The sequence below is a fragment of the Lactuca virosa genome, chromosome 1 (genome assembly GCF_052849685.1).
Source record: "Lactuca virosa cultivar CGN04683 chromosome 1, Lactuca_virosa_CGN04683_v6, whole genome shotgun sequence".
NCBI lineage: Eukaryota > Viridiplantae > Streptophyta > Magnoliopsida > Asterales > Asteraceae > Lactuca > Lactuca virosa.
The window spans coordinates 117,805,299-117,817,212 of record NC_136426.1 but is presented as its reverse complement, the minus strand read 5'-3'; the positions used below and the strand labels follow the sequence as shown (position 1 = coordinate 117,817,212).

Here is an 11,914-nt window from a genome sequence, read left to right as displayed (position 1 = left end):
CGAATGAAAGTTTTAAAGGAATGATTAATGGTGCAGTTCAATGCTTTTTAGTGCGGATTTTTTTGGTGCGGTTCATTGCTTTTTAGTGCAAATTGTTTTTTCGTGTGGTTTCCACATGATTTTTTCTTGCGGTTTTGGGAAACTGCATCAACAAATGCTTTAATGGTACGATTTGAAGAAACCGCACTAACAAATGCTTTTAATGGTGCAGTTTCTTGGTTTATTGATGCAAACAAATTATTTAGGTGTTTTAATGATGTAGTTTGGGCTGCCACAACACCAAAAAAAAATCTCATCGGACTATTAAATACGTTTTATACTAGTGATCAGATGTTTGTAATTAACTTTATTTAAGACATTAAAAAATGATATACATATACTTATGTCACGAGTTTTTACAAAAGATAAAAGCATTTTATTACATTAATGTTTCCCATAATTTTTTTTATTAAAGACAAACATTATTTATATGACAAATTTCATGTTTTTCATAAAATCAATGTATGTCATTGTTTGTCTGGCATTCATGGTCACTTTTAAGAGTGGGATCGATGGGAAATTTAACCGCAAGTTATCAAGTTGTCATAGAGTGCTCTTTCTTAAAAGGCGATGACGACTTGTTAGGATACCTTCTTTTTTAATCCATTTTAAGTGTTTTGTATAGTAGGGACAACATCATTTTATGTTGGGTTTGTGAAAAATATGTCGCTAGATTGAGACGCATGTGGTTCGCTATATAAAAACATACCATCCATTCCGAACACAATAAGATCAAAACCTCCCTCTACAAGGGATTTTCAAGCAAAGCACTCCTTTTTATGATTTTGATGCAAGAAAGGTATGCATGTTTAATTGGTTTGTTCTTTTAAACAGTTTGATATTAAGCCTATTAATGTTCTCCCACACGATAGATAAAATTCGTTAGACGATAAGATACTTTAATATAGTTGGTCTTTATTTAAATTGAGGCTATATATATATATATATATATATATATATATATATATATATATATATATATATATATATATATATATATATATATATATATATATATATATATTATTCAGATTGATTGTGGATGTAATTTCATATAAATTTCCGGAGAAAAATTGATGTTAAGATGAATTTTTATATAACATTACATGTTTAAATAATTTTTTATGATATATTAGTCCTCTAGGTTCATTTTATAAGATTTCTTTGATGAAATATTATTGTTTAGGTTGTTTAGATGAAATATTAGTTTAGGTTGTTTGTCGATGATTTATTAGCTTATTAGTTGTTTAGGTTGCTAAGATTTCGGGTAAACAATTTTTTTAAGAACAACTTACACACGCATACACCATCAACCTTTGGTTGAGGGACACATATGTTAAAACTACAACACCTAGATGCATTAGTACAACACTTAAATGCATGTGCATGAGTTACTTAGTTAATTTTATGTATATTTTTTTATTTTCAGCTTTTAGTGGGTAGGTACTTTATTGGTAGAAGTTACCTTGTAGTTGTCAGTTTCTTTTCTTGTGTAAGCCTCATAAAGCATGCTCTGTTCAGTTGTTTTCACGTTAATGCAGAAGTAGTTTTTCCTTCTTCTTGTTTGTGCTTTCCTGTGTAATCTTATTGTGTGTAAAAGTGTGTGTTCTTTTAGCCTTCAAGTTTAACAAACTGGTATCAGAGCCTGGTTCAATGGCTGACCTTCAAACTACTGGTGGAGTGAAGAAACTTAACAACCAGAATTACAACACGTGGTCTACCTGCATCATGTCATACGTGCAATGGCAAGATCTTTGGGAAGTTGTAAATGGGCAGAGACAAGTCAACCGGAGGTAGAAGACTACAATGGAATCTTACACAAGTGGAAGATTAAAGCAGACAAGGCCATGTTCGTTTTAAAAACTACAGTTGAAGAAGATATTCTGGAACATATCAGGGATGTAGTGACTCCAAAGGAGGCTTGGGATATATTGAAAACCCTATTCTCTAAGAAGAATGATGCTGAGTTACAACTTCTTGAGAATGAATTACTATCTGTGTCTCGGAGGGATATGACAATTCCCCAGTACTTTCACAATGTAATGTCTACATGCAGAGAAATTACAGAGCTTGATCCTCAGTCACAGATAAGTGAAACAATGATGAAAAGGATTATAATTCACGGTCTAAAACCAGAATTCAGAAGCTTTGTAGCAGTGGTTCAAGGTTGGGCCACTTAACCTTCTCTCGTTGAATTTGAGAATCTCTTAGACGGACAGGAAGCCTTAGTGGAGCAGATGAGTGGGGCCTCGATTAAGACTGATGAAGAAGCCCTCTATGCAGAAAAGGGTAAAGGAAAGCATCGATCACAATCTAGTCAACACTACAAAAAGAGCTCTGATAAAAATAAAAACTATGAGTCGGGAAAGAAGACTCGTAAGTTTGGAAAAAGAGAACCATCTGAGGATAAACAAAAAAACCATCGTTCCAACGACCGATTTCCTTTCAAGTGTCATAATTATGGCCAAAAGGGACATATGGAACGCAACTGTCGATCAGAACAGTTAGAAGAGGGTAATGTTGCAGCGTCTCAAGAAGAAGAAGCCTGGGACGCAGAAGCTTTGTATGCACAAGTCAAGGACGAAGTGGCGTTTAGTGCAACTGCTGAAAATAGTGAAAATAGTCTTGATGAATGGATTGTTGACTCTGGATGTTCACACCATATGACCGTAGAGCATGAGAAACTTCAATATTCTATCAATTATGGCAGTAGTCGGGTGGTTGTGATAACCGATAACTCTAAACTCTCAATTGCACATGCTGGCAATGTAGTGTTTCGTCCAGAAGATAACAACAAAGAATTGAGACTACAAAGTGTCTACCACATTCCGGGTATGAAGAAGAATCTTCTTTCAGTTTCACAATTGACCTCATCTGGTCACTATGTGTTGTTTGGTCCGAATGATAAGAAGATCTTCAAAGAATTCAAAGCTCGGTCAAAACCTATTCTAAAGGGACGACGGGTTGGTTCAATCTATGTGATGTCGGCTGAGATGGCGTATGTAGAAAAGATAAAAAGCAACCGAAATGCAGACCTGTGGCACATGAGATTAAGTCACGTGAGCTATGATATACTTGACTTAATGATGAAGAAACAAATGGTGAAAGGACTTCCTCTACTAGAAATCTGAAAGGGTATTATTTGTGTTGGGTGTCAATTTGGAAAAGCGCATCAACAACCCTTCGAAAGTTCAAAGTATCAGTCAAAAGCTTCCTTAGAACTCGTTCATTCTGATGTCTTCGGACCTGTGAAACAGTCATCAATCAAAGGTATGAGGTATATGGTAACTTTCATTGATGATTTCTCAAGATATGTATGGGTATATTTTATGAAAGAAAAGTCAGAAGTGTTCATGAAGTTTAAGGAGTTCAAACTTGAAGCTGGGAGAGAAACTAGAGGTAATATAGGTTGTCTACGCTCAGATAATGGGGGAGAGTACCTTGCTGATGAATTCTCAATGTACTTGAAGAAACACAAGATTAATTGACAACTGACTTGTCCCAATACGCCACAGCAGAACGGAATTGCAGATAGAAAGAATCGCCATATGTCCGAGATTTGTGGCAGCATGTTACATGATAAAAGCGTACAAGGGCGTTTCTGGGCAGAAGCTATGGAGACTGCAGCTTATGTAATCAACAGAATACCTCAACAAGGGCTCAAATACCTATCACCATTTGAAAAGTTGTGGAATATAAAGCCTAATGTAAGTCATTTTTGAGTGATTGGTTGCATTGCTTATGTTTTTATGCCTAATCATCTTCGTAGCAAAATGGAAAAGAAGGAAATTCGATATATTTTTGTGGGATACGATCAAGAAAGGAAAGGATGGCGTTGTTGTGACCCAACCACAGGAAAGTGCTACACTTCAAGGAATGTTGTATTCGATGAAGCTTCATCATGGTGGTCAACAAATCATGGAGTACTTCCAAATTCAGGTCTATTTAAGGATAAGCTTGAATCCTCTGATGTCAACTTAAAACTTGATGAAGTAGATGTTATTATAGAGGATGATGAAGCTCAATCCCAAAGTTATTGACCATGGCAAACCGGTAGTTTTCATCCAAGAATCAATAATGAAGACGGTGGTGAAAATTTGAGTTTGAGAAGATCATCAAGACCAAAGAAACCAAATCCCAGATATGCAAATGTTGTTGTAATTGAAGATGTAGCAATAGAACCTGATTCGTACCAACAATCTTGCCTTAAAAAGGAGTGGATCAATGCCATGGAAGAAGAGTACACTGCTCCATTGAGAAAGCAAAGTTGGGAATTGGTTCCTAAACCAACCATTGCAAAGCCAATATCTTGTAAGTGGGTTTATAAAGTCAAACGGAAACTGATGGTTCAGTAGAAAGGTTGAAGGCTCGACTTGTTGCACGAGGTTTCTCTCAAGAATACAGGCTCAATTACGAAGAAACATTTAGCCCTGTAGCAAAACTAACCACAGTGAGAGTTCTATTGGCCTTAGCTGCTAGTAAAGGATGGAATATGTGGCAAATGGATGTGGGTAATGCATATTTATATGGAGAACTTGATCGAGTGATTCTAATGGATCAAACTCAGGGCTTTGTAAGTATAACCCATCCACGATATGTATGAAAGCTTAAGAAAGCCCTGTATGGACTAAAACAATCACCAAGATCCTGGTTCGAAAAAATTACTGAATTTCTCGAACATAACGTATATTCTATAACTGCTTCTGATGCAAGTCTTTTTGTTAAAAGTAAAGGAGACAAGGTTGCTGTAGTTCTGGTATATGTAGATGACCTGATAATCACTTGAAACTATGATGAAATGATTACTCAGCTCAAAGAAAATCTCTACACTCGGTTTTATATGAAAGACTTGGGAAGTTTGAATCATTTCCTAGGTTTAGAGTTGAGCTACCAGGTCCAGCATGATGTGATTGTTTTGCATCAAATGAAATATTCCACAGACCTATTAAATAAGTTTGAGATGTTAAATAGCAAGCCAGCTGTAACACCCATGGATGCAAATGTCAAGTTTAGTGCAACGGTAGGTAGAGAATTGGAAGATGCTTCAATGTACAGAAAAATTATGGGAAGCCTTATATATTTAACTCTAACGAGGCCTGGTATAGCCTTTGCTGTTGGAGTTTTGAGTCGTTTCATGCAAAATCCAAGAAAGCCTCACCTGGATGCAGTACGAAGGGTACTAAGGTATATCAATATGACACTAAACTGGGGTATTTCTTTCAAGAAAGGAGAAGAAAGCAAGCTGTCAGGCTACTATGATGCAGATTATGCTGGTGATGTCAATACACGTAGATTAACCACAAGTTACTTCTTCATGTTGGGATCTAGTGTGGTAACTTGGTGTAGTAAACGACAACCTACAATCTCGTTATCAACAACGGAAGCAAAGTATAGAGCTGCTGCAATGGCAGCTCAGGAGTGTGTATGGCTAGTACAATTGCTAAAGGATCTTAAACAAGAGGTGAACTATATTGTACCATTGGTCTGTGATAATTTATCTTCTATGCAACTTGCTGAGAATCCCACGTTTCATGCCCGAACCAAGCATATCGAGGTACACTATCATTTCATTCGTGAAAAGGTGTTACAAGGTGACATTGATCTGAAATATATTAACACCACAAAGCAAGTTGCAGATTCCTTGACAAAAGGTTTGGCCAGCAAGAAGTTGTTTGAGTTCTGTGATGCTATGGGAATAGTTAAATTAGGTGTTGATGGGAAGTGTTAAAAGTACAAAACCTAGATGCATTAGTACAACACCTATATGTATGTGCAAGAGTTTTTAGTGGGTAGTTACTTTATTTGTAGAAGTTACCTTGTAGTTGTCAGTTTCTTTTCTCGTGTAAGCCTCATAAGGCATGCACTCTTCAGTTCTTTTCACGTTAATGCAGAAGTAGTTTTTCCTTCTTCTTGTTTGTGCTTTCCTGTGTAATCTTACTGTGTGTAAAAGTGTGTGTTCTCTTAGCCTTCAAGTTTAACAACATATCCGTTAACTCCACGTACCGCTAGGTCAAAGACTTTTTTTATGGACGACATTTTTATCTTAAAATAATTTGTGGTTATTGAAATTGTGTATGATATGGAAATGTGTATTGAAGTTTTATATAAAAGATTTTTGTTATTAAAATTTGTTTAGAAAATTATTTATGTTATGAATTATTGTAAAAAAAGTTTATGTTAAGGAATTGTGGAGAATTTTTTTACAGAGAATCTATATCCAAGTCATAAAATTACGTATAGATTATTTAAGCATGCGTAATATGAATTTATCTAGTATGTATTGTTTTGTTTTAGTTCTACGTTTTATTCCATGGCGCAAACATATTAACTTATTTTACTTTTAATGTATCTGACAAACTTTTCATAACCAGGCCACTTATAAATCTACTAACAAAATTCATTAGACAAGAATCAAATAGATTTTAGTAATTTTTCTTCTATTTCCAACTGATGTTTGTAAACTGGTGCAATAAGCATCTTTTGGGATATCTGGTGAGCCTAAACAGTAGACAGTGTTCCTTTACATATATAGGATGCGGCGAACGGGGTTCCTTTAGAATACAAAAGAGATCACAACCTTTTGGGAATCCCCACTAGCTATCGACCTTAACCCTTCACATTTGTCAACCCCTTAATTAACCATATTTAGGAATATGAACCCTTCTGAAAAAGTCAGACATTCTTGTTTCTTTTATCTGCCGATGCCTATATAAACTCTACCACGATGATCACTTTTCCATAAAGACATCAGCAACACACAGATATAAATCGTATATCACATTCGAGAGAAGTAAAAGAACTAAGAATACAATGCCTGAAATTGAAGGTTCTCCGGGCACCTCGATGCATGGAGTCACCGGCCGGGAACCAGTGCTGGCCTTCTCTGTTGCCTCTCCGATGGTGCCCACTGATACCACGGCGAAATTTGACCTCCCCGTGGACTCTGAACATAAAGCAAAAGTCTTTAAGCTCTTCTCATTTGCAAACCCTCACATGAGAACCTTCCATCTCTCGTGGATCTCTTTCTTCACCACTTTTGTCTCTACCTTTGCGGCGGCGCCACTCGTTCCCATCATCCGGGACAACCTCGATCTCACAAAAGCTGACATCGGGAACGCCGGTGTTGCCTCCGTTTCCGGTAGTATCTTCTCGAGGCTAGTTATGGGTGCGGTATGTGACTTATTGGGACCTCGTTACGGCTGCGCTTTCCTCATCATGATGTCAGCGCCTACCGTCTTCTGCATGTCTTTCGTCAGCGACGCTAGTGGCTACATAGCCGTCAGATTCATGATCGGATTTTCTTTGGCTACGTTCGTGTCGTGCCAATATTGGATGAGTACCATGTTTAACAGCAAGATCATCGGGCTGGTGAACGGAACGGCCGCTGGGTGGGGGAACATGGGTGGTGGAGCCACGCAACTCCTGATGCCGGTGTTGTTTGAGATCATCAAGAAGGCCGGGGCAACGCCGTTCACGGCTTGGAGGATCGCGTTTTTCATACCAGGGTGGCTTAACGTAATCATGGGGATATTTGTGTTGACTCTTGGTCAAGATTTGCCTGATGGTAATCTCGGTGCTCTACAGAAGAAGGGTGATGTTGCCAAAGATAAATTCGGCAAGGTAAACCTTTATACCTAATTAGGATGGCTAAGCCATTCATCATTTATATACCTTCCATTTATGGTATGTCCTTTGTCTCTAATTTGTTTCTCGTTTTGTAGGTATTGTGGTATGCTGTGAGAAACTATCGAACATGGATCTTTGTACTTCTCTACGGTTATTCCATGGGTGTCGAGTTGACCATTGATAATGTGATCGCAGAATACTTCTATGACAGGTTTGGATTTGTTTTACACTACACAAATGTTTGATTATATGTGCAATTAAATTAATTAAATAAACCTTGTTTTCCATTGAATTATTTACAGATTTGATCTAAAGCTTCACCTTGCCGGAATCATTGCTGCCTGCTTCGGAATGGCAAATCTTCTAGCTCGTCCATTTGGAGGGTTCACATCGGATTACATGGCCAAACGATTTGGAATGAGAGGTCGACTCTGGAACCTATGGCTACTCCAAACAGCTGGCGGTGTTTGCTGTGTCTTCCTAGGCCTAGTAAACTCGCTACCATTAGCCATCACCTTTATGATGCTCTTCTCCATCGGTGCACAGGCAGCATGCGGAGCCACCTTCGGCATCGTTCCCTTCATTTCCCGGCGGTCAATGGGTATCATCTCTGGTATGACCGGTGCCGGAGGGAACTTTGGATCAGGGCTAACCCAATTAATATTCTTTGCGTCTGCCTCATTCTCGACTGCCAAAGGGTTGTCTTATATGGGTATCATGATCATACTTTGTACACTTCCTGTAAGTTTTGTTCACTTCCCACAATGGGGAAGTATGTTTTTTCCGGCCAGTCAAGACATCGTCAAAGGTAGTGAAGAGAATTATTATATTGCTGAATGGACGGAGGAGGAGAAACAGAAAGGGATGCACCAAGCAAGTCTTAAGTTTGCTGAGAACAGTCGATCAGAACGTGGAGGGAAAGTGGCATCGGCTCCAACACCGCCTAACGCCACCCCCAATTATGTTTGATACTATTTGATTCCTATTACTGAATTAATACAAAGATTGGTTGTTTAAACAACAATGTTCTATTATCTTTGACATGTAGTTATAAGATGCAAATCTGATCCAATTGGCAGTGCTTGCAGCCATCAGATGATGAACGTGTAAGTGTTCTATAAAAAGGTTTTGATGAATTTATTTGGACAGTTTTATGAAATGTCCGAGTTACAAGATTAAGATTATGTGCTCTTGAATCAGTTGTTTATAAAAAGGATTTGTGAAAATGTATGGCTACAAGCATTTGAAGACTACCAACACACTATTTTTCTAAGCTTGATGTCCTCAAGCTTTTTTTGCTCCTTAAGATTTTATTTTATTTTATTTATTTATTTATTTTTTGTCTATAGCAATTGGTTGTATATGCATCAATGTCTAGGAATTTTAAAGGGTTTTTAGAATCGGCAAGTTCGTAAATCTAAGTGACTTCAAATGGAACCACTACAAGAAACGCGATCGTTAGCGGCGACAGTCGTCGCCGCTAAAGAGTAGGTTTGTCATCGCTAAAGTGATTAGAGGCGACCTGTCGCCGCTGTTGCCTCGCTGCAAATTCTCCACAAGTTACCGTCAATGTTCTTTGTCGCCGCTACTGCTTGCCGTTGCCGTTAATGCTGTGTCGCCACTAATACTAACATGTCGCCGCTAATGTTGTATCGCCATTAATACTAACTTGTAGTGAACAACTTGTAACAAAGATGGCATGATAAGGACTTTTAAGGGATTTTTAGCATTACGCTAAATATATTGGCATCTTAAAAAAAACGTGTATTAATCTTCTTGTTCAGTTGTTGTCGGTTGCTTAACACTACAAGAAAAACGGGAATTAGAAGCGACGAAATTCGCAAGTAAAAGTTAGAATTGTCGTCGGTAAAGGCAATAGCGGTGACATGTCGCCGCTAAAAAGTCGCAAGTACTGTTTCGTCGCTATTGCTCAAAATGTCGCCGGAAAAAATATTTGCCGCCGCTAATACTTGTGTCGCCGTTAATTCTCTCTGTCGCCGCTGATAACCTTGTCACTGCTAATTCCCTCTGTCGCCGCTAATATTATTTTTTTTTATTAAAATCAATACTTTCGGGTGTATAAAAACTGATATGTAACGCTATTAAATGCTGAAAAAAAATATCCCACTACAAACTAAATGACATTTAATGGCACAATTTTTTAGTGGCATATTTCTTTTGTGCCACTATAGTATTCTTTTAGTGGCACTTTGTGGATGCTATTATAATGCTATTATAATTTGTTGCTAGCGGAAACGTTTTCACCAAAAATTATAAAGATCCGCCACACTTTGTTTCCCTCCTATTGAAAATTTCCCGCGTATTTGAGATTTCTATGAAGTTAACAGATTACGAGACTTTTAAGTTTTTCAATTTCAAACTTACCCTTCTAATTACCTCTCACTCACTCAAGTCATAGTCTCCCACCCATGCCCTAAATTGCGAATCTCCGTCGCTATTGAGCCCAATCATATCCTCTAAATCGCCACCGCTCAACCTCCACAACTCGCCACCGCTGCCTGATTCCACTTCTTGTCATCGTGTTCTACCCAGGCATCTACGACTCAGGTACAAAATTAATTTTTATCTATGAAAGAATGGAAAACTTTCCTTCTTCCACTTTCCCTTACTTCTCAAATGTATAACGACTTCATGTACAAATAAAGTTTTATCTACGGTCACGATGTGACTATTGAGATGAATGCAACTTCGAAAATCAAAAATCGAAATCAAGAATCAACTCTAGGGTACATAATAGAGTCTGATGATTGTGATAAGGTTTGGCATCTAACCTTGAGTTTGATGTGAAAGTTGGTGCGGTTAATTTGATGTCGGGAGAGGAGTGACACACTTGTCGGTGAGTGACGACACTGAGAGGAAGAGGAGGGCTAGCATGGCGGCGTCTTCTTCAATGCACGTATCTCCCTAGGATGATAAACCTTACCAGGTGCTACATGGTGGGGAAATAGCTTACTACGACGAGCGGGACGTGGTGTCGTTTCTCGATCCACCCAAACAACTTATTCCTTTAGATCCATCTTCTTACAACCCCACTACTTATCTCTGGTATTACTCTCTGCTTCACTTTAGACATTGTTTGATAGATTTCTGTATTTCTATGTTTTTACTTACCACATCAAATTATGTTTAACAAGATTGTATTCTACATGTTCGATCATTTGCCTACACATAGGGCATCGAAATCAAGATATGGATTAGGGGTTGGACCTCATTCGGTTAAATTTTCATCTAGTCTTGATATGTTTCCAATCTATATACCGTGAGATTACAGTTCCTAGCATGAGGAAATCTTCACAAATTCTTGAAAAATTGAACCTATGAAATTCCACTTACATGAAAGGCTTTATGCTTTTTGGTTTTGATTGAAGTTTAGGTGATTGGAGTCTTGGCTTGTTTATGTTATTACAGTCATAGCCTGAAAAGTGAAACCTTGATATGTATGTGATGACCAGGAAAAAGATTGATGACATCCCAGAGGAAAGGAGACATCGTTTGCTGGCATTGCTTAATCCCAGGTATCTCTCCTTGAAATTTGTATGTTTCCCTATTAGTGAAATATGTTTTCAGCGCTGCTTACCTTTTTATTTAGATGATTATGTCTTTTAATACAACTTCATGTGTGCTTCACATGAACATGTATATGTGAAGTCAAAGATAAAAATGGAGGTTCAGATTTCATGTATTAATTTGTCCTCTTTTCTTTTGGTTGGAACTGTGCAGACTTATTTCAAGAGCTTGGGAGGTAGCAGGCACAAGATATGATAATTCAAACTTGGCAAAGAAAAGTTCATCTAACTTGTTTGGCAATGAAAGCGGTGTGAAGTTGTTTGAATTTGCTGGCATTACTGAATCCTCCATATGTTAAGCTGTGTAAGTTGAATCAAATTTCTAAATATTAAACAGTGAAATTCGAACACCTTGTTAGTAATCCCCAAATTGTAACTTTTTAAAGATATTCTACCTAATTCCGTATTGTCTGTTTTTCTGAACTTTTTTTTGTTAATCTGATGTATTAGGCTTTTGATTTCTTACTCTAAATTTCAATTTTGTTTTTATAAATATTTTTCTTAATTTCATTTCCTTTGTTCTTCTTGAACTTTAGATTCTGATGTATTGGGTTTTTTCAATTGCATAGAGGGTATTAACAACCAGATGCATGTACTCTCTTATTCTCTCTGTGATTATTTTTGTGTTAGAAATGTTTCCTAGAATGTTTGATAATTATGTA

General features: G+C 37.4%; 1 protein-coding gene and 1 long non-coding RNA gene across 2 annotated transcripts; both read left to right on the top strand.

Annotated features, from left to right (window-relative positions):
• The first annotated feature begins 6,795 nt into the window (after positions 1–6,795).
• LOC145157234 (high-affinity nitrate transporter 2.1-like) lies at positions 6,796–8,906 on the top strand. The gene is made up of 3 exons (XM_079076305.1): positions 6,796–7,659; positions 7,761–7,876; positions 7,968–8,906. Exons 1-3 carry the CDS (start codon positions 6,850–6,852, stop codon positions 8,632–8,634), a joined length of 1,593 nt encoding a protein of 530 aa, XP_078932431.1. The 5' UTR covers positions 6,796–6,849; the 3' UTR covers positions 8,635–8,906.
• Positions 8,907–10,606: 1,700 nt separating this feature from the next.
• Positions 10,607–11,491, top strand: LOC145106320 (uncharacterized). The gene is made up of 3 exons (XR_013707539.1): positions 10,607–10,731; positions 11,139–11,201; positions 11,407–11,491. It is a non-coding gene; the product is annotated as an uncharacterized LOC145106320 (long non-coding RNA).
• The last annotated feature ends 423 nt before the right edge of the window (positions 11,492–11,914 follow it).